Raw genomic sequence first — 22,422 nt, forward strand, 5'->3', positions numbered from 1 at the left:
GAACAGAAACAGCTAGCAATGGTGCTGGAAAAAAATAAATCCTTCGTATTTGCCCACTTGCACTCCAAGCTAACCTTGATTGGTCGCCGGTTCCTCCAGCACCAGTATATATACAGGGCTCGCCTCGCCTTTATTCCTCACCAACGTCTAATCAACGTACTGCGACGTAGAAGCAGCAGCAAAGATTTTCCTTTGTGTTTGAGTTCTTGGAGCTAGCGACCAACAGCAATGGCGACCGCCGGGAAGGTGATCAAGTGCAGAGGTTCGTTTTTGAAATAGTAGCTAGTTTCATCAAATCTTTTTTCATGTGTGAAAAAGTCAAGAATTGTTGGCGGGTAACAGAGGTCTGAAGTATTTTGTTCTTGCAGCGGCGGTGGCATGGGAGGCCGGGAAGCCGCTCTCGATCGAGGAGGTGGAGGTGGCGCCGCCGCAGGCCATGGAAGTCAGAGTCAAGATCCTCTACACTGCTCTCTGCCACACTGATGTCTACTTCTGGGAAGCCAAGGTATCCACAATTGTGTCCCATAGTCTTGTCGTCTCCAATAGTCCAACTCTGACGCTAACTAACATGGTGATGTTCTGCTTTAATTTCTGCAGGGCCAAACTCCGGTTTTCCCTAGGATCTTAGGCCATGAAGCTGGAGGGTATGCATCACAATACTGTCCCGCTGTCTCTTATCTTATTTTTATCACAGTTTGGTTGTTTGGTGGAATCTTGATTCTTGAATTATAGTTTATTCATGCGAGCTACTAAATATAGTCATCCCGAGTCCTGATTTGTCAGTCGATTAGATTGACGAAGTGTCCATATAATACTAACATGGGATAAGACAATATGAAGAATACTGTGACAACATCATGGATGACAGAAACTCACAGAAAGTGCTTTGACTTGTCTCCTAATTACTCAGTTATTTTTTTTCCGAAATAATATTAATTATTCAAAACATATCAATCATGTGACTGCATTATTTATTTCTGACATATTTTGACTTACTAATTTGCTAGATATTTGTTACTTGTACACAAAGGGACCCTTTTTTGCATTTCAATGAAAATTTTGCTGCTCTTCATAATTTAACTATTCTAATAACACCTTCCACAAATGATATCTTCCTCACAGCATTGTTGAGAGCGTCGGAGAGGGTGTGACCGAGCTGGTGCCAGGTGACCATGTCCTCCCAGTCTTCACTGGCGAATGCAAGGAGTGTGCCCACTGCAAGTCAGAGGAGAGCAACCTGTGTGATCTTCTCAGGATCAATGTGGATCGTGGTGTGATGATTGGGGACGGACAGTCCCGCTTCACCATCGATGGGAAACCGATCTTCCATTTTGTCGGGACCTCCACCTTCAGTGAGTACACCGTAATCCATGTAGGGTGTCTCGCGAAGATCAACCCAGAGGCGCCCCTTGACAAAGTTTGTGTTCTCAGCTGTGGTATCTCAACTGGTAAGACATGGCTACTAAAGCAACTGATTCCAAATGAATTACTAGTATGTTTAGGATGCCAGAATTAGTTGCTGAAATGTCATTTTTCAGGACTTGGTGCGACCCTAAATGTTGCGAAACCGAAGAAGGGTTCGACGGTAGCGATTTTTGGTCTTGGAGCTGTGGGCCTTGCTGTAAGCGACATTCTGTAATCCAGTATCTTCCACAACATATTAGTGCAGGTTGCTGAGAACTGTACCATAAAACCATGACTAACTGTTTTTTTACAATGATCAATCAGGCCATGGAAGGGGCCAAGATGGCTGGGGCATCAAGAATTATTGGTGTGGACTTGAACCCTGCAAAATATGAACAAGGTACAATATTTCTGACGGAAGCACCAGGACTACTTAATATATATAGCGCACCGAACCTAACAATAATTCCACCATTATTCAGCTAAGAAATTTGGATGCACCGAATTTGTGAACCCAAATGACCACACCAAGCCCGTGCAAGAGGTTTGTTCTTTTCCATCAGTAAACATTTCTCCCTTTTATCACGACTTAGACAAGCTTGTGCAAAAAAAAAAAAACTCACTGTCAAACGATGGTCTCTAGGTGCTCGTGGAGATGACCAATGGTGGAGTTGACAGTGCCGTCGAGTGTACTGGCAACATCAACGCCATGATTTCTGCCTTCGAATGCGTTAGTGATGTAATATACTTCTCAATGCACCTACATATGATATGTACTCCTATGACCATTGTGAGCAATGTCTATTCTTTGTTGAACTGAATCATGAAATCTGTCGGGTGCAGGGGTGGGGCGTGGCCGTGCTGGTGGGCGTCCCTCACAAGGATGATGTGTTCAAGACCCAGCCGATGAACTTTCTCAGCGAGAAGACACTGAAAGGCACCTTCTTCGGTAACTACAAGCCGCGCACCGATCTCCCCGAAGTCGTCGAGATGTACATGAGGAAGGAGCTGGACTTAGAGAAGTTCATCACGCACAGTGTGCCGTTCTCGCAGATCAACACGGCGTTTGACCTTATGCTCAAGGGAGAGGGACTGCGCTGCGTCATGAGGATGGAGGAGTAGACATCACCTCTTCTTGGCCATTTTCCTCGCTGCTTTTGGGATTTGGTGCTTGACAAACTTAAGTGATTTCTAAAAAAAAGACTTATATTGTTTAATAATGTATGTACTAGTCGTGAGATAAGCATGCGATGTTCATCTCTGTGATCGGTGATCGCAGAGAACGGAACAGCTCCGCTTTTTATGTTCAAGGTTTGGCCTTATTTTCAGTGTGTCGTGTGCTGCTTCCAGTCCGTGTGTAAATTACTACCATTGTGCACAATAATAATAACTCGCAGTTTCTGTGTTAATATTGTTGTCCTCCATTGCAAATTGGTTCTTCTGTTTTCCCTTCGTTTCTTTGTTTGCAGAAACCTATCTTTTTGTGTGTGATGAATATGTTTGAAGGCGGTTGCTTGCTGTTTGCACGTTCATAGCTTACAGTGCTCTGTTTTGTTAGACTAAATCAAAGCACAGATCTCTGTCGCTGGAGTGGGGTCAGCCGGAAAGGTCCGAGTCCTTGCAAAGTAGGAGGGAATTTGTAGCATTTCGGAGTCACTGCTTTATAGCAGTGTTTATTCACATAAGATCACCAAATAATGGCTTCTTTTCGATAAAGAGCATATATTTATATCGCGGAGATATCAATTACACACAGCCTCTGCAACAACATCATGCTCTAATGGTATAAACGATGCACACAGCAAAAAAAAAGAATTACAGAAAAAAAGTCCCGCTACAGAGATCGAAAACTTGAAACAACAACACTGACACCACCAAGACAAGAACAAAAAATTAGCTTCTCCACAAGCGACGCCTTCAAGAAGGAAACAGTGCATAAACGCTGTTGTCGCCCGATCATAGATCTTACGTTTTCACCCCGAAGAAAGTCATCACTCCCAAAACAATGTCTTCAACAAGAACATTGTCAGGCACAACCAATTAAGGCCAGCCATTGGATTTTCACCATGAAAGATAGAACTCTCAACTTTTCATGTGCAGTCGTCTCCACGTACAAGTCGTTGGTTGAAGTCACGAAGCACCAAGCCAATTCCACCTCACCACCAAGATCCGACCACCATTGCTCTTCCACCGATCTCGGCTTTCATGATCTTCTCTGCCAGCACCATGGAAAGAGGACAAGCTCCATGATATTAACAGTCATAACTTCGAAGCGCTCCCTCTGAAACCAAACGGCCAAATAAAAGACATGGTTGCACACGACCGAAAACACTCAAACCAACAATCTTCAGGCATTGATTGCACAATGAATTCCTCCAGCAGGGCCTTTCGGAACACGACAATCCAGCCAGCCCAGTGGGAAGAAGCTTCCGACCGATCTTCACTTAGCGCGAGAGGAATCCGAGGACCACCACCATTATTCGCAAGGCTAGCACTCCCATCGCCGCCGATCAACTACCAAATAGATCGGAAGACATGGAGACGGCAGCTAGCGTAGCCCGTCGGTGTGGCAAGGACCAACACCATGACCACACCTGCCTAGGTCCACCCGGTTGAGATCTTGGCCAAAGACCTAGATCGGATCGAGGCGGCCTAGGGCACCACCGTGCGGGCGGGTTCCCGGCGGCGCACCATCCCCTCCTCGTCGCCACTCCGATGGAGGCGCTCAGGCCCCGGCCAAAGCCAGCTGCACCGCCAAAGGCCCTCCGCCGACACCCACCAACCCCCATGAGCCACGGCCGAGAGACTCCTCTCATGCCCACCGCCGTTTCGAACGGGTAGGCGCCGCCATCACCATCGGTGGCGGCAACATCGACCAGGAGCGATGCGAGGAAGGGGGACTTAGGGTTGGGTAGGCGGGGGGAGGGGGGCCTCCGGAGTCGCCCGGGAGGGAGGCGACTCCTAAGAGAGATGGTTGTTCTGAAAACGACTGGCTAAAACTGCACCAAAAATGGCTTCTGAAGATAAAAAAAAATCATAGCATAATGATTTCTAGTATGTGATCCAATAGTACATCTGAACTCAACTCGGTAACAATGAGGAGAGAGGAGAGGAGGGCCCGTGGGAGAAAAAAAAAGTAAAAGTTAAACTTTATTGATATAGTAGAAGCGGAACTTGGCATGACAATTCCGAAATTCGTCCCTGACAGGAATCGAACTCCGGTCGTTGGGGTGCGCCACTGCGACCCCAACCACTGGGCTAAGCCCACGTCGTCAAATATGTGTACTTATTAGTTATCTGTATTATGGGATGCCCGCTCCTTATCTTTCCAATATGCTTAGGTGATTTTCTACCGATGTGGTACGGACACATGGTACGGTTTGACCGTACCAATGTTTGTTAAAACTTATGTTTTCATGGACAGTCTTGTGTTATGATCACGTCTGACCGTACCACAAATCATTAAAATTTCTGGTTCCGCGGCGAAAATTGTTGCGTCGGCCCAATGTTTTGGTACTAGTGATCGTTAAATCGTCTATGACCATATATCAACTTGTTTTCTTCAACAACAAAAATTGTGAACTGTTCATGTTAGTTTGGGTACAAAAAATTGACAACATTTGCATCACTTATACAGTAGTAATTTTCAATGAATATTTCTAGGAAGATAATTACCTTATTCTTGTCATCTCCGTTGTTTGAACTTTGAACATATCTATTAACAAAAAGTAAAACTTGCTCTTTCATACTATTTCATGGGCTGCCTTCCTATTTATCATGAATTTTAATTTTTTTAAACATATTATTTTAGTACGTGATGAAAGGGATATATAGAAAAATAAAGAGCAGACCATGGAACCAGAAGCGGCAGCGTAACCATTTTCCTCTACACTGCAAACACCTCTGCCCGTCCGTGCAACCGACGCTTACCATGATCCAGCCAGGTGCCACCACCGACCCTCCCTCCCTGCCCCCACCGACGAGGGAAAGAGCCAGACAAACCACGGCTTCCAGGTGTAGGAAGGAGCCTCGGTATCGGCGCCAGGTGGTTTGCTACGCAACAAGTACAGGGTGGCTTCAGGTAGAAGCTTATATATAGACCACGCACCCCACGCTCGGTTCCCCCACGGATTTCATCCACTAAGGCGAGGGAGCAATGGAGACCGCGGGGAAGGTGATCAAGTGCAAAGGTCTGCTCTGCTTCTTGCTCTTTCCTTTGAGTACTTCCCTCAAGATTTGATAAGGCCTCACTGAAAGTTGCTTGCTTGTGTCCTTTTCGCTTGCCGATTTTACCTATTATTGTAAGATCAAGGTTTATTTAAATAATTTCGGGGGGAAGCTATGGTGTGATCCCGAGACTGCATTCTGATGTCCTTTTCTTGGATCTGTGTGTGTTGCAGCCGCAGTGGCATGGGAGGCGGGGAAGCCGCTGTCGATGGAGGAGGTGGAGGTGGCGCCGCCGCAGGCCATGGAGGTGCGCGTCAAGATCCTCTTCACCGCCCTCTGCCGCTCCGACGTCTACTTCTGGGAGGCCAAGGTATGCATGCCACGGGCATCCTAGTATCTGCTTCTGGTCAATAATTAATTATATCCCGCCTGGGTTTTGTGGTTGACTTGCGCCTCCGTGGCTTCCGATTCTTAGGGACAGACTCCCGTGTTCCCTCGGATCTTCGGTCATGAAGCTGGAGGGTATGTTCTTGCACTACTACTCCCGTTGATATATTATTACTGATTTGCTTCTGTATATGTTTATGAAACCCTGAACATGTGAAGGAGACATCAGGAAAAAAGTTTATATTCAGAAATACAAGAACTTTTTTTTGTGTGGCTTGTGTTAGAACTTTTTTTTTGTGAGAATGACAGGGGGGGGGGGGGCGGCAAAAGCCCCACCGAGTTGTTATTATTACCCAAAAAAGCCAAGCAGCCGATCTATATGTACCGATCTATATGTACAGGATGTAGGAAATACATGGGGGATGGGACGAGAGAAACACCAAGTCAAACATCGCGAGTAAAAATGTAAGACCGAAGCGCATCAAGGGCCACCCGGTTGGCGGTCTGGAGGCGCCACCGCCAGAGGGAAAGATTGTCGCACACCATCCTAAGTGGACCTCGAAGCGGGGGTCTTGCCGTTGAAGACAAGGTCATTGCAGGACTTCCACATGGACCAAGTGGCGGCAGGCACAAGGGGGGGGGGGGGGGCTGAAGATCCCAAATGTAGAATCGCAATGTTGGGATTGGGACATCCAGCCAGGACCACACTTCTGCGGACAGGTGGCAGTCGAAGAACAGGTGCGGACTCCGCGGCGGGGCAGGCAACACAAATGTCGGAGGGGCCACTGCTCTTGTAGAAGAGGTTGGCTCGCGTGCTTACTTGGTCGCTGTCGGCAAGGTACGCGAAGATCTTCATCTTCGTAGGGAGCCGCAGGGACCAAGACATGCATGTAGACACGTCCCGCGGGCGCGCCGTCGATAGCATGCGGTAAGACTCGCGCGAGCAGAAGCGAGGAGCCGAGGGAGAGTCGATGGAGCGTATGGCCACCCCTGAGAGAGGTGTTGTCGATGAGCCGGCGAACCAAGAGAAGCTTGGTCTCTACGGTAGAGAGGTCAAGTCCCTGAGTGACCACGGAGGCTGTGGAGGCGTGCCGGCGAGTGTTCTGGGAGAACAGAGCAGGGAAGCGCTCTGCAAGCAGCTCACGAAGGAGCCACTTGTCCAGCTAGAAGGACGTGGAGCAGCCGTCCACCACCTCCACCCTTGTGATGGCGCGGTAGAGGGGGATGCACGCCTCAACGATCTTCACCTGGAATGAGGGGGCGTAGAGGACTCCCCCAAGTCACGACCTGTATGCGAGTAGAACCAATTCTTCCAGGGTACTGGGTTAGTTTGGCGGAGTTCATGGAAAAAAATTAAAAGCAAGCACTTGTTCTGCCAGTGGAGATCCTTAATGCCAAAATCGTCGTCCTGCTTAGACAATAAAACTTTAGCCCAAACGATTAGACAACGAGCACTAGAACATGAGTCTTTCCTTGTCTAGAAAAAAGCAGACATCTCTTATCAATACTTTCAATAACACAATAGGGAAGAAAATACGAGCACATGTAGTACGTAGCGAGATTATACAGAACGAGCCTGCCCCCGGAGAACAATAGGTGGACGCGCCAGCTAGAAAGATGATGGTCGAAGGAGAGAATGAGGGGGGTGAATGCCGATGCAGGGAGCTTCGTGGGAAAGAGAGGTAGGTCAAGGTATGGCTGGGGAAGGATGAGATGGAATAGCCAAGCTAAGAGGCCATAGCAGTAGCATCATCCGGGGAAACATCCATAGGGATGAAGCATGACTTGTGGAAATAATGGCGAGACCAATAGCGGACGTGAAGTCCTCAAGTACATGTTTGAGGCAGGCTGCGGCACCTGGGGCGGCCTTGCAAAGAATCAGGGCGTCATCAGCATATTGGAGAACAGGATGACGGCAACGCACATATGGCTAGGATCGGGGGAGTGAGGGAGGTAGGGGATGGGAGCGTCGCAGGGAGGAGATGAGTAGGAAAGGGAAGGTGAGGGAGCTGCAGTAAAAAAGAGGGGGCAAAAAGTTTCTATCCTGGAAGCGCTGAACGAAAGAGAGGTGGCAGGCCCATCCAGGCCCACAACATGCATGGACCGGTCAGCGCCCACGCTGGCGTAGAGCGGCAGCGTGTTTGACCCCTGACCTAATTCTTCACCACCTTCCGCAGCGGCCGAGAGGACGACTATCTCCCAGCATGGCGGCCAGGTCGGGAGACGGGAAACCTCCTCCGCCGGTTGACCTCCCCAGATGTAAGGATTTGTGTACCAGAATCAAATCACGGACGGAAAAAGAAGAAGCAAAAGAAGAAAAGAGGGCACAGCCATGGCGCCAGACAACGAGGGAGTCCGGCCGGGAAGGCAGTGAAGGAGAAGTTCAGTGCATTGGCGACGTAAAACGAGTTGTACCGAGGATACAGGCTCGCCGGAGTTATCTAGAACCGGTTAAGCTCGCACGTACCACCGACCGCAAATGCAACCATGGTGTAAAACATTGACAGTATTGAGTCCAAGAAAGCCGCACCTGGGGAGCGGTACGGCACGCCGGCATCTCTGGCCATGCGGGGAGGCTCCTGCCCCAGCACGTCGTCGCTAGAGGCGCCAAGGGAGATCGAAGCGTTGCCAGAGCGGCGAGGCACGCGCTCGACATCAGGAGTTCCGGCCACCAAGGGGTCGAGCGGCAGTGATGTGCAGTCGCCCGGTCACGAGAGCTCTCACTCATGTCCTATGTGTTAGAACGTTATATAACTATTGTTGTTTATTATTGCCATCACCTTGCCGTTGGAGCTTGATGAACTCAGTATCAACATCTTGCATCAATATCAATATCATCACTTTGTAGGAATGTTCGGTTGACAGGTTCCCATGTCTATCTTCAATTAAGATACCGCTGTCAGCTATTAGTCTGCCCCTTTAGTTGACTTGGTATGTCATTTAAATTTTTTTTTTTTTGCGAAACACAGTACAATCAAAGACGCTCACACATACGCGCACACACTCACCACTATGAACGTACACACGCACATCCTACCCCTATGAGAACTCTGATATGAAGTCCTTTTGTATTGAGATTTTGGTCATATTTATCTGTTGTGCCTCCCCTGAACATGTTTATGTTACAGCATAGTGGAGAGTGTTGGAGAGGGTGTAACTGAGGTTGCCCCTGGTGACCATGTCCTCCCTGTGTTCACTGGGGAGTGTAAGGAATGCCTCCATTGCAAGTCGGTGGAGAGCAACATGTGTGATCTGCTCAGGATCAACACCGACAGGGGTGTGATGATCAGTGATGGCAAGTCACGGTTCTCTATTGATGGCAAGCCGATTTACCATTTCGTTGGGACTTCCACCTTCAGTGAGTATACTGTCCTGCATGTTGGTTGTGTTGTGAAGATCAACCCTGAGGCTCCCCTTGACAAAGTCTGTGTTCTTAGCTGTGGTGTTTCTACTGGTAAGTTGACTTGTATTTTTTTGTAGTGTGCTTGTTATGGCTACTTCTGATCTTGAGATGCTGAGTTGACATTCTTTTTGTAGGTCTTGGTGCGTCGATTAATGTAGCAAAACCGCCAAAGGGTTCGACAGTCGCGATATTTGGGCTAGGAGCTGTTGGACTTGCTGTAAATATTCTGACTCTTCTCATGATTGTCCTACAACTGCAATCTGGACTTGCACTTATTTGCCCTTCATGTTTATGTGATTTAGGCTGCAGAAGGTGCAAGGATTGCAGGAGCCTCAAGGATAATTGGTATTGACCTGAACACCAACAGATTTGAAGAAGGTAAATACTCCTGATTTTACCAGATCATGAGTTTTCGTTTGTTGCTTTGAGAAGCCACTAAGTCTCCCTAATTTTGTCCATGTTCAGCTAGAAAATTTGGCTGCACAGAATTTGTGAACCCAAAAGACCACAGCAAGCCTATTCAAGAGGTTTATTTCTTCACATCAGGGAAATATATTCTTTAGACACCTAATGCTCATATACCACATCATCACAAGATACAAATGTTGTGATGCTCTAGGTACTTGTTGAGATGACAAATGGCGGAGTTGACCGCAGTGTTGAATGCAGTGGCAACATCAATGCTATGATACAAGCATTTGAATGTATTCATGATGTATGACTTCGTAACACATCAATCATCTACTTGAACATGATCATTTTCTGTGTTCTCTTTTTCCTGGATTGAATCATTAAATCTGTGATCTGTATACAGGGCTGGGGTGTAGCTGTGCTGGTGGGTGTGCCACACAAGAACGCCGAATTCAAGACCCACCCAATGAATTTCCTCAGTGGGAGGACTCTGAAGGGCACCTTCTTCGGTAACTTCAAACCACGCACTGACCTACCCAATGTTGTGGAGATGTACATGACGAAGGTAAACAGGAAGCTCTGGGATGTGCTGAAAGCTGTCCTGTTTCTAAAATATCATACTCTGAAACCTGAACAAGTTGCTATTTTCTTCAGGAGCTGGAGGTGGAGAAGTTCATCACCCACAGCGTGCCGTTCTCGGAAATCAACAAGGCCTTCGACCTCATGGCGAAGGGCGAGGGCATCCGCTGCATCATCCGCATGGAGAACTAGGTCTCTCACCTGCTTTCGAACGCTCCAATGTAGTATGCAATAAGTGCTGGGGGCGGTCTCTGAACCTGTCTTGGTTGAGATTTTTTCGCGAAAACGCAAAAACCTTGCGTTTCGATGCATTGATAGAAAAGAAGGTTATAATTACAAGTCCTCGAGAGGACACACCCCGCCATACAACTCGACCCAAGAAAGAGAGCCTATCCTAGGGGAGGAGTTGGCGAACACCTCGGGCCCCCGCATCCGCCCATTGCCGCGCTTCAGAACAAATGTCGTTGAACAGGGATGCCACTGACGGACGTGCGTTGTCAAAGACCGCAACATTCCGGTGCTTCCATATCCACCACGCTGTGAGCATGATTATCGACGAGGTACCTTTGCGTAGCTGGCGAGGGGCGGTCCGCACAACCAGCGACCACCACTCCGCGAAGTCGCCCTCAACTGTGGGAGAACCTGAGGTGGATCGAATCCACGAGAGGACCTCATACCAGATCACCCAGTGAGGAGGTGCGTCATGGTTTCCACCGACTGGTCACAGAGCGGACACCTAGACGCTTGTGGTAAACCACGTCGCGTCAGTCTCTCACCCGTTCAACATCTGTCTAGGCAAGCCAGTCATATGAAGAACTTCACCCGCGGCGGCGTCCAAGACTTCCAATGCCCGGACAAACCTCCGCCCAAGTCTTGGTTGAGATCAGACACGCATCGTTGATGAGATACTCTTCCGTGTATCATCGTCGTTCGCTGTTTAGCCTTCCTGAGCCAGTAGCCTAGTATTAGCCTCCAGTGTCTGTAATTACGTACCGATGGAACATTGGCAGATTTGCTGCCGCTCGTGCACCATCTGGGAACTGGATGGACAAAGCGGTCCAAGTTTAGGCAATGCAAATTTCCCTTCGTTTCCTAGTTTTGTTCATCTTTCTCTGCTCTTGATGATCACGTTATATTCTGGAAAATTTTGGAAAAACAAATTGGAACCCAGGGCCGTGCTGATATATCACGGTGAACCGGCGGTCTATGTTAACACGAACAATGTGTTCTGAAGTTCAGGAAATGCAGTGTGTTTCCTAGATACTGTCGATTTTCTCTGCTCTGGATGATCAAGCTTGTTATTGCTCTCCACAGTTCATAAAATTTGTTGTTTTTTGAGAGAAATGTGCAAAACTGAAATATGAGTTTGATTCGGTTACTTGGGAACCCGAGTCAGTTTTTATTATTTTCTACTTTATGCTGTAAGAGAAGACGTACGTAAATAGTGTCACGTACTATTTACAGATCATTTGTTCTTTTTGTGTAGACCACATTTTGACATTTTTTTGGATGAAATTTCATAGATGAACAAGATACAATAGAATGTATGTCTAGAATTTTAGTTTGCATTTTTTGGAAACTTGAAAATATCAGAACAAAAATGGGGTGCGGGCGCAACTAGTTGCGGAATATCCCCTCTCCTGTTGGCCGGACAAACCTGCATCAGTTGGTACACGTTCCACTTATGGCATCTTCAACGGCCCAACGCATTTCGGACCCAAAGTGGCCACGCACGTTTATTTGTGTCGATCCGCGGATACGAAAATAGTTAGGGATCCGTTTGCTCCGAGGGGTATCCTAGCGGGCCAATGCATTTTGTCCGCCCAGGTTCTTTTTTATCACCCAAAACACCATAAACAAGTAAATTCTAATAAAAATATGACCATCAGATTGTCTCAAATATAAGTCTATCAGATTGTCCACATCGTACGGCACAAAATGTTGTAGTTTAAAAGGAGCATAACATGGCCATGATTAGCAAATATAGTCCAAAAAGAGGCCAAGATGGGCGCGGCAGATCAAGCTGTCATGCGCACGGATTTCGGCGCGCTTCTCCAGCAACCAGGCTTGGTGTCGTCGTCCATGGTGGCCAAGTCATCCAGCATGATCCTTGTGTCCTCTGCCTGAATCTTGGCCTCGGTGTCGAGCCTTCTGGCCTCGACGTCCATCATTTTGGCCTTGGCGTCTGCCCTTTGGCCTCGACGTCCATCCTTTCAAAATCAATGGTCTCTTTGGTGAGGTTGATCATGCGTCTCTAGGAAGGGATCCTCTGTGGTTGTTCCGACGATGCCTTCGCAGACAAAATCACCGCCAAAGATCATGGCCGAAATAATCTATGAACTTACCGAGGATCCTCTCTTGCTTGACGTAGAGCATGGCCTCCACGAGGCTAGTATGCAGGTCTACTTGGGCATTGGCTTTCACCTACATCTGTCCGGCCATTTCAGTGCCACCTGCGCCTGCTATGCAACCGCCGCGTGTTTCCTCTCCTTCAAATTCATGCGCCTGCCCCGTCGCTTCACGGCCTCGACGTCTTTCTCCTCAATCGACAACAGCTTTTTTGGCACCTTCGCCTTTGTTTCGCGGCCTCTGGTGGCTACGAGGCTTTCTTCGGAATCCATGGCAGCTACGGCTAGAAGTACGATCATCGCAAGGGGCTGGAATGTTGGCGCTGCTCAACTTTGATTTTTGGGGCTGCAAGTGGCCTCTGGCGGGAATGTGAGTGGCTAGCCACTGGAGTGCGGTCCCTACGTGAGGAACGGCGGTCACTTGGCGCGCCCGTGAAGCGTCCGCGTAGATGCAAACTCGGCACATATTTGGCCCACGTTTGCATCTTTGCGGACAGGCCTGTCACTATACGTCGGGCCGCTGGGCCTGGGTGCAAGTGCATTTTTTTACCGCGCGTTCGCAAACAGACGCTCGTTTGCGTCGCCCCCGTTGAAGATGCCCTTAGGCCCATGACAAGTGTCCTAGCAAAACCCTGGCCCATGCACGGTGAACAACCGTTTTTTTTTCGAAAATTCCGCCAATATATTAATAATCATCAATAGCAATACATCTTGTTGGAGAGTACCAAAACATCGCAACCGTATGAAAGAAAAGTTATGTCTCGTTTAGCATCACTCGAAGATATCCTTAAGAAAAATATAAAGTTTAGAGAGAAGACTCTTGAAATTTCCTCATTAAAAATGTTCTTGAGGAGGAACGAGAAACCGTAGCTTCTCTTAGAGAGAAAATAGAAATTCTTGAGGAGCCTCAAGATGAAATAATTGCTAAACTCACCAAACAAAGAGATCATGCTAGGGCTAAGTTAAAAGTGCTTAAAAGGAAAAGTAGGAATTTGATGTTGATCAGGATAAACTTGTTAATTGTCTAGATGATCTAGACAAGGCTCACAAGGCCTTGGAGACTGAACATTCTCTCCTCTCCAAGTGTCAACACCCGGATTTTTACGTCCAGATGCCTGTTATGCCATACGTCGCAATCCCAGGAATATTGTTGTTGCGAGACATAACAGTTGAATATCATAAGTCATCATTCATTACATACCATAGTCGTCTTACAAATAGAGATCACATGATCCATATTACACAAATAGTTGATCTATTGATCGACATACACAAAGTTCATAGTTTCATAGCGGAAGCGTAACGTAGAAGGGACTCGCTAGTCCACAGGCCAACGTCTGACGTCAGAAGATTCCCTAGTTGTCGTGGGCATCCTGGTGGTCGTCATCTTGATAGTTCTGCTCCTCTTCATAGTCTGGCCATTTGAATAGCCAGGGACACAGCCGTGAGTACTTTAAAGTACTCGCAAACTAATACTAATGAAAGTGCTAACAATTCTAGTAAGGGGGTGCTAAGCTCTAGTTTATTTTGCATAAAGCCAATTTTATTTCACAAACATTTTTGTAAACAACTCTTCAGGTGCTAACTAACTCAAGTGGGAACATTAGTGTCATTCCCACCATTCCGTTGTGATTCAAAGTCAATGTCACCTTTCAAGTTCAAATCCACAAGTCACCCTTCACCATTCATAGTTTTCGAAAAGTTCTGATGACGGAACAGTATGGCCTTTCCAACTGTCCATAACCGAGGACGCGGCTATTCGAATAGGTTTAACTCTGCGAGAGGTTGTACACTTGTGCCACAACAATTGCAATAGCTCGTCGGGGGTAATCGGCCCTGATTTATCGTACGCAGTACGCGAACTACCAATCATAACCTTTCATTTACATACCCTAGTATAGGCACCTCTCCCCATGAGCTTGGCCTCCCGGTGAAGACAGACGGTCGACTGGGAACTGCACAGGGCTTGGGCCGGACATTCACCTCATTTCGCATCATATCATATCGTTTCTATTGTGGTAGAGGCAGCTTTCGGCATAACCCCGATGACGCTTGTTTAGAGGGAACCCATACTAAGACACACAAACTTCTGGTTAAGCCCTACCCAGATTCAGGTATTGTGGGGGTACTTGTAAAATTGGAATGGTATCGCATCCGAACCCAACCATCGGTGTTTTTGTAAAATTCACCAAGTCATTCACCGATCATATCCACCTTCAAAATCTTTCAATAGAATGACTCATCATTCCAAGGTTTTCAAAGTCATTTCAATTCCCAAGTTCCCAAATGTAGTAGTCACTTCCTAATTTAGCACTAGCATCTATGTATGAGGGGTGCTAAGTATTTTGCTTTGCTTCTAGGCTAACTTTGATACTCTTGTACTAATCCAGTACTAACCAAGTGAATCATGAATCGAAAAGTACTTTGATAAAATAAAAGTAAATAAAGCTTGTAAAGTAAAACTGGGAAATAGGATCATAAGCATAAAGTAAATAGGGGAAATGCCTTGCTCAGAGAGAGCTTTGCACTTTGCAAGAGTATTATCTTGCAACCAAAATGGTTTGCATCAATCTAGCTTGCATTAGTATTGGCTTGCCTTGGTTGAAGTGAGGGTCCAAGTTCTCTTCTCCTTTCTCTTTGTAGAAGTCCTCCTCTTCTGGATGGTCTCCGGCACTAGCGTCTAAAATACGAATACGGGGTATACAATCATCATACCAAACTTACATACTCAACTAAGCACACACAAGATTTACACAACTTAACTAGCATCACACACTACTATTAAGTGGATGGATGTGTTCCTCTTATTTAAGAGAAAATAATTTCCTCTCATTATCTTATTAAGGTTTAATTTCTCTCATGAACAAAATATGACCTAGGTTGACCAAAGTCAACCTCTTCATACTCATCATTGTGAGAAAAATGATTTAAATGAGGTTCCATACCTCATACAATTTAATACTAACAGGGTAGTGATTTAATGTCACCAAATACTCAACATGAGATTATATAGACCATGGTCACCACCTCATGTTGAAAATACTTGAGACCAAGATTTAAATGAGAGGAAAACCTCTCATATGATTTAGCACATAGTTGTAACTAGGTTAACAACTACCATTGAGGTGATTTAACCTCCTCAACAATTCATTGGCTATTCTAACATTACTTGCATTTACACTATTTATTCTATTCACACCAATACTAGAATTGGGGTGCATTGGTGGTGTTACTTGAGGAAAATAATCTCCTCTCCTTACATATGTAAATGATAGTTTCCATATGGTTCTGGAGAAATACTTTTCTCTTATTGAAATTTCTTAAGATTTAATTTCTCAAACAAGCATACATGAAATCATGTTGACCCAAGTCAACCATTCATCATCATCATTTGAGAAATAGATTTAAATGAGGTAGAGTACCTCATATCATTTAATAACACTACATATGATTCAAATCTCTAAGTAATTCATATAAGTGAGTTTGGCCAGGGGTCCAAACATCACATGAATCCATTTGAGACCAGATTTAAATGAAGTATAAAACTTCATATGAATTACTTAATAGTTTTGGACAATATCAACTAGTTAAACTAGCCATATTATCCACTACTTAAACTAGGGCATGATCATGCAAAGTGACCACACCATTTTATTGCATAAACAATTAGTGTAAGTCAAATGTGAGCTAAAGGAGTTGGAATTGACTCAATATCTATTTTGGTTGATTTTTAAGAATTATTCTAAGGCAGAAAAGTCCCTGTCTTGTTATTTATGTCACATTAATTCTACACCAAATCTTGAGATGGGACCAGTGGCATTTAATAGATAATTTCACTAACTTTCCAACGGTATAAAATTCATAAATTTTGGTTCAGTAGATTTGGAGTTATTCAATTTTAAACACTGCATCAGTTTGCAATTTGTCTAAAAAGAATTAAACTAATTTCGAATTTAAACGGGGCGGGAAACGAAGTGGGCTGATTTAGTTTGAAATGCGGCACAGAGGAGTTGGGCCGGCCCAGCTGTGCTCCAGTGCGCAGCGGGCCGCCTGACAGGGGGACCCACGCGTCAGCGGGTGAAACTTACCGAAACGGTACGGGAGGATGCGGGCCGTAGGATTAGAGGAAGATCGTGCGGCTGAGGCGCGTCGTCTCCGTCGAGGGAGGGCTTGCTCGGCGCGGCGAGGCACGGGGGTCGACGGCGAGCTGGGACGTCGGCGAGGGTCGGCGACGGTGCAGGTCGTCGTTGTCGAGGACGAGGAAGCGAGATGGTGCGGGCGGCGGCTCGAATGGCGGCCTGAATCGACGGCGGCGATCTCGGGTCCGCCGCGGGCTCCGGCGTGCAATTGGGCGGCTCCGGTGACTAATCGACGAGGGGAAGAGGTCGAGGAGGATCGGTGGCAAGAGAGGAGTTGAGGGGTGTGAGAAATGGAGGCGGGATCGTCCTCCTTTTATAGCGACGCGAGGTGGCAGTGGGGTGTGCGGCGGGCGACATCATCGCGGCGTTTCCGGCGAGGGAATCGGGTCGGCGAGGTAGGCGGTCGCTAGGTGAGGTCGAGGCGGTGCTAGGGCGCTTGCTAGCTAGGTGGGGGACGATGCTGGTGGCGACGCATCGCGTCCAGGTCTGCGGCGGCGTCCGCGGGAAAACGGCGAGGGTGTCGACGGCGACAGGCGGCGCGAGGACACGGGACCGTGTCAGGCGGGTTCAGGGTGCGGCGGTGATGCTCAACGCTTAGCCAGGGGGTCCGGGGTGGCGCAGAGGGATGGGGCGACGCGTGCTCTGTGGGTGTCCGTGGCGCGCGCTCGCGCGACGCGAGCGGCATGCCCCAGTCGCTCTGGGCGCGCGCGTTTCGGCTGCTGTCGGCGTTCACCTTGATAGGGGCGTGGCTAGGGAGGTCTATGGAGGTGTGGTGGCGATGCTGGACACCAGGGCCAGGGCTGGGGTGAAGGAGAAGAGAGGGGAGAGCATGGCATGGTGGTGACATGGCCGGCATGGCCATGCACACACTATGTTTTCTTGTCCCCTTAGGGTTTCTGTGGGTGGTGAGGCAGAGAGGGGACAAGGGGACCAGTAGGGTGTAATTGGGGTAGATTAGATGGGGTAGAATCACTATTTGGAATAGTTTCAAATAGTGCCATATTTGGGTTTTGCAAATATTCTCCAAATTTGATTTAATTCAAATGGTGAATCTTTTTGAAATGTGAGTGTTGATATAAGTTGTATTTGACCAGAGGTGATTTGAGGTGGTGGTAGAAATTTAGACATTCAAAGAATGGCAAAATTTGATAAGGGGGAGATTGTTCCCCATAATAAAAAGTTGCAACTTTGCATGAGCATGGTTATTGATCAAAGATGATTTTGGCATGGTGCTCTTTACAACAGTTGTTCACCTTGATGTCCCCTTGGATGACATGCAAAGAGTTGAAAGGGTTTAGTTTGAAAATATTGAATTGCAAGGGCTCAAAGTAGTGACCAGAATATAAATGGCAGATTTGACCATTATTGTATGTGAGACAAATTTGAGTTTGAAATTCATTTGAATTGTGTTTCTTTGATTCCAAAAGTTGTGATAAAGGTTTAGTAACATTATACAACTAATGGTGAAGGCCAAAATGGTCTAGGGTCAAAATTTATAAAAATGGCATAAGCCATATGTGAGGGTTTTGGGAATTTCTATCCTTTATTCTTTTATTCCTCTTTGCTTCAATTTGACAAGGGTGAGGTTTATTTGGTATTAGATTGAGTTAGGTGAAAGGTTCCAACCATTTTGAGACAAGGTTGAGGCCTAGGTCAAGGTTTGATAAATTGGCCCTATGTGTATGTGAGTGAAACTGGAATTATCTCACTATTTGCTTTCTCTCCATTTGATTTGGCTTGTCTTGACTCTAAGGTGATTCTTATTAATTTAGAAACATTTTCAAACCATTGAAATTATTTCAAATGGGCTTGTTCAAAGATTTGCACAAATGGCTATAACACATAAGAGGTGATGTGTCAAATTTCATTAAACTTGTAAATTGTTCCCATTGCTTTACTTGGGCATGGGTTAGGTTTAATTTAGTGTTATATTAGGTTGAGAGATGGTTTCACATCATTTGGGTAAGGTTTAAAGTCATAGGGCAAGAATTGAGTATTATGGCTATGTGCCACATATGCCTCTATGCATATGTTGCATTTGATTTTTAGTTTGACTAGGCTTGACCCAATTGATGTTGTTGAGTGTTGAAATGGTATATAGGAGTTATACAACCATTCACTACAAGTCTTAGGGTCAAGATCCTCAATTTCACAAATTTGATATTTTGCTCTCATATGCCTCTATGGCATTATTACTTTCTTTTCAAAATCTTTTGTTTCACTTTGGATTATGTTTGAGAAGTACTAGATAAGGTTTGTGAAGGTTTTCCAATCCTCTAAATAAAGTAGAAAGGCCTAGGGTAAAGCTTTACAAAAATAGCCATAGGCACATATGCCTCTTTCTTAAATAAGATTTTTCCTTTTTATTTTATTTCTCAAAGATTGATGACAAGAGGGATGTGGTTTAGAGTTTTAATAAGTTTTGCAATGGTTCACCACCATTTAGCCAAATAGGAAAAGGTAGGGTTCAAGATTTATATATTAGAGCTATAGGCCCACATATGGCTTTTTCTTTAATTTAGGTTTCTCAAAATAGATCCAAATGATTTTTGAGAAGGTTAGGGTTTAGGGTTTTTCTTATTTGATTTCTTTCTCTTTTAATTTCATTTGGTTTGTGATCTTCACTTGATCACTTTAGGGTTTTAGGGTTTATCACATAAGCATACTAACACTCATCATGGCAAAAACACAAGTAGTAGGTAGGAGCACTAAGCATAGCACCCTATATAAGAAAAGTTTTTGTTGGTTCTCATTTTTGGAAAAAGGAAATTTATTTTCTCTTTGTTTTGAAATTTGGGGTGTTACAAACCCTTCCCCCTTAAACAAATCTCGTCCCGAGATTTTAAGAAGAGTTAGGTTCCTAAGAGAGATTGGGTGATAGGATTTAGCATGGAACATACTTGGCATGTCCTGAGGTGCTTCTTGCGCTTTGGTGGCCGTCAGGTTGTAGTAGCGACCGTTGCGGTTGTTCGGGTAGTTTGGAGCATACCTTCTTCTAGTGGCGGCATGGCGCTGCTGCTGTGTAGGTGCAGCGGTGTTGGCGGCAATCTTGGCAAGCTTCTTGAGGCATTCATTGGAGTAATGACCCACTACACCACACTCATAACAAGTGATGGTGGACTTGTCCTGCTTGTTCGCGACGGGGACGGCATTGCTTCCGGTCCTTGGGGCATTATTGGCGGCTTTCATTGGGCACTTACTAGAGTAATGACCAGTAACACCGCATTCATAGCAAGTCACCGTGGATTTGTCTCTGGGGGCATGGTTGGGTATTGGGATGATTTGCTCCAGTGATGCTATCCTCACGCGGAGGCGAGCAATGAGGTAGTCCTTCTTGGCGTGTTGATGGCGAAGTGCCTTGCGCTCCATTGCAAGAATGTTGATGGTGTCAGTCATCTTGGCGTGCTCAATGTGCATCCGGTTGGCCTGGGCACGGGAGTTGTTGCGGGTCGGAGGGGCCATCTGAAGATTGAGGTAGATGATGAGATAAGAGGGGAAATTCTATGGTTTGTTTGAGGTAATAGTTCAAAAAGTTCAAAGCTTGAAAACTTGAGTAGTGTTGAGGGGGTAAAAACCAGCAACACTTTTTCATTCATACCAAACATCACACATTACAAATCTAACACACCGTTGGTTTGAAGAACCATTCCTTCGTTCTACGATACAAGGGGATCCTGATACAACTCACACCTACTTAAGTGCTGGGGTGATACTACTCTTCCGGGTGGATTCCTCTTCTTCACGGGTGAGGTGCTTGGCGAGAGGCGAGGGCGTTGTCCAAATCCCTGCGGGTTTTGTACTGCTTGAAGTCCTGAGGTGCTTCAGAGGGGTTCATCTTTGGTTGGGGTGGGGGCATGGTCATCGGTCTTCCCATGGAGTCATGTCTTGGGTAGTAGATGAAACGAGTGTTCTTGATCTTGTCCTCATTTTGTCCACACAGACGGAAATTGCTTCTTGCATAGCTTTGACTAGTCCTTCCTTCCAAGTGTTTCCCGTTACGAGAAAACCGGATGGTTTCCCATACCGGGGCATCAAGCTTCCTTCGTAGATCGGTAGAAACGTCCCACCGAGGTGGTTCTCCTAACTGAGCTTTGAGGGGTATTCCGAAGAATTCGGGATACGGATGTCCTAGATATTCCACTAGTTGCTTCAACTCCTTTTCGAACTTTAGGTCGCCTTCGGGACCAAGCTGATAGGACTCCCATTGGTACTTCATCTGTGAGCAATTAGGATAAGTAAGTTAAAGAAGTAGTCAAGTGTGCAACATTTTAGGTAGGCTTGTAAAGAAAGTAAAGTATAGATTTCTCATTTTTGCAAAAGATCTCAAGGATAAGAGTAAGAACAAGTTTTCACAAATATTCACTTCATTGGTTTTTGAAACTAAGTTTTTCAAGACGTCCATTCTAACTAGGGTCTCCTAAGGTCAAACAATGGCTCCGATACCAACTTGTCAACACCCGGATTTTTAAGTCCGGATGCATGTTATGCCATACATCGCAATCCCGGGAATATTGTTGTTGCGAGACATAACGAGTTGAATATCATAAGTCATCATTCATTACATATCATAGTCGTCTTACAAATAGGGATCACATGATCCAATATTACACAAATAGTTGATCTATTGATCAACATACACAAAGTTCATATAGCGGAAGCGTAAATAGAAGGGACTCTCTAGTCCACAGGCCAACGTCTGACGTCAGAAGATTTCCTAGTTGTCGTGGACATCCGGGTTGCCATCATCTTGGTAGTTCTGCTCCTCTTCATAGTCTGGCCATTTGAATAGCCAGGGACACAGCCGTGAGTACTTTAAAGTACTCGCAAGCCAATACTAATGCAAGCTAGATTGATGCAAACCATTTTGGTTGCAAGATAATACTCTTGCAAAGTGCAAAGCTCTCTCTGAGCAAGGCATTTCCCCTATTTACTTTATGCTTATGATCCTATTTCCCAGTTTTACTTTACAAGCTTTATTTACTTTTATTTTATCAAAGTACTTTTCGATTCATGATTCACTTGGTTAGTACTTGGATTAGTACAAGAGTATCAAAGTTAGCCTAGAAGCAAAGCAAAATACTTAGCACCCCTCATACATAGATGCTAGTGCTAAATTTGGAAGTGACTACTACATTTGGGAACTTGGGAATTGAAATGACTTTGAAAACCTTGGAATGATGAGTCATTCTATTGAAAGATTTTGAAGGTGGATATGACTGGTGAATGACTTGGTGAATTTTACAAAAACAATGATGGTTGGGTTCGGATGCGATACCATTCCAATTTTACAAGTACCCCCACAATACCTGAATGCGGGTAGGGCTTAGCTGGAAGTTTGTGTGTCTTAGTATGGGTTCCCTCTAAACAAGCGTCATCGGGGTTATGCCGAAAGCTGCCTCTACCACAACGAAACGATATGATATGATATGACGCGAAATGAGGTGAATGTCCGGCCCAAGCCCTGTGCGGTTCCAGTGCGACGTGTCTGTCTTCACCGGGAGGCCAAGCTCATGGGGAGAGGTGCCTATACTAGGGTATGTAAATGAAAGGTTATGATTGGTAGTTCGCGTCTTGCGTACGATAA

At 45.9% G+C, this 22,422-nt stretch overlaps 2 protein-coding genes across 2 annotated transcripts; both read left to right on the top strand.

Annotated features, from left to right (window-relative positions):
- The first annotated feature begins 228 nt into the window (after positions 1–228).
- Positions 229–2,597, top strand: LOC124703571 (alcohol dehydrogenase 3-like). The gene is made up of 9 exons (XM_047235781.1): positions 229–262; positions 369–505; positions 598–644; positions 1,123–1,448; positions 1,539–1,621; positions 1,729–1,804; positions 1,887–1,948; positions 2,048–2,143; positions 2,248–2,597. Exons 1-9 carry the CDS (start codon positions 229–231, stop codon positions 2,524–2,526), a joined length of 1,140 nt encoding a protein of 379 aa, XP_047091737.1. The 3' UTR covers positions 2,527–2,597.
- Positions 2,598–5,553: 2,956 nt separating this feature from the next.
- Positions 5,554–10,605, top strand: LOC124703570 (alcohol dehydrogenase 1-like). Its single transcript, XM_047235780.1, has 10 exons — positions 5,554–5,594; positions 5,805–5,941; positions 6,047–6,093; positions 9,087–9,412; positions 9,496–9,578; positions 9,664–9,739; positions 9,827–9,888; positions 9,981–10,076; positions 10,176–10,337; positions 10,427–10,605. The coding sequence occupies exons 1-10, from the start codon at positions 5,561–5,563 to the stop codon at positions 10,541–10,543; spliced, it is 1,140 nt and encodes a 379-aa protein (XP_047091736.1). The 5' UTR covers positions 5,554–5,560; the 3' UTR covers positions 10,544–10,605.
- Positions 10,606–22,422: the final 11,817 nt, after the last annotated feature.

The sequence above is a fragment of the Lolium rigidum genome, chromosome 3 (assembly GCF_022539505.1).
Source record: "Lolium rigidum isolate FL_2022 chromosome 3, APGP_CSIRO_Lrig_0.1, whole genome shotgun sequence".
Taxonomy (NCBI): domain Eukaryota; kingdom Viridiplantae; phylum Streptophyta; class Magnoliopsida; order Poales; family Poaceae; genus Lolium; species Lolium rigidum.

Excerpts from the sequence above, each read along its gene's own strand:
- LOC124703571 (XM_047235781.1), top strand. The coding sequence starts at position 229 with ATGGCGACCGCCGGGAAGGTGATCAAGTGCAGAG. Across the intron at positions 1,622-1,728 it reads TTGGAGCTGTGGGCCTTGCT|GCCATGGAAGGGGCCAAGAT; the intron begins GTAAGCGACATT and ends ATGATCAATCAG. Across the intron at positions 1,805-1,886 it reads CCCTGCAAAATATGAACAAG|CTAAGAAATTTGGATGCACC; the intron begins GTACAATATTTC and ends ACCATTATTCAG.
- LOC124703570 (XM_047235780.1), top strand. The coding sequence starts at position 5,561 with ATGGAGACCGCGGGGAAGGTGATCAAGTGCAAAG. Across the intron at positions 5,595-5,804 it reads GAAGGTGATCAAGTGCAAAG|CCGCAGTGGCATGGGAGGCG; the intron begins GTCTGCTCTGCT and ends TGTGTGTTGCAG. Across the intron at positions 5,942-6,046 it reads TCTACTTCTGGGAGGCCAAG|GGACAGACTCCCGTGTTCCC; the intron begins GTATGCATGCCA and ends TCCGATTCTTAG.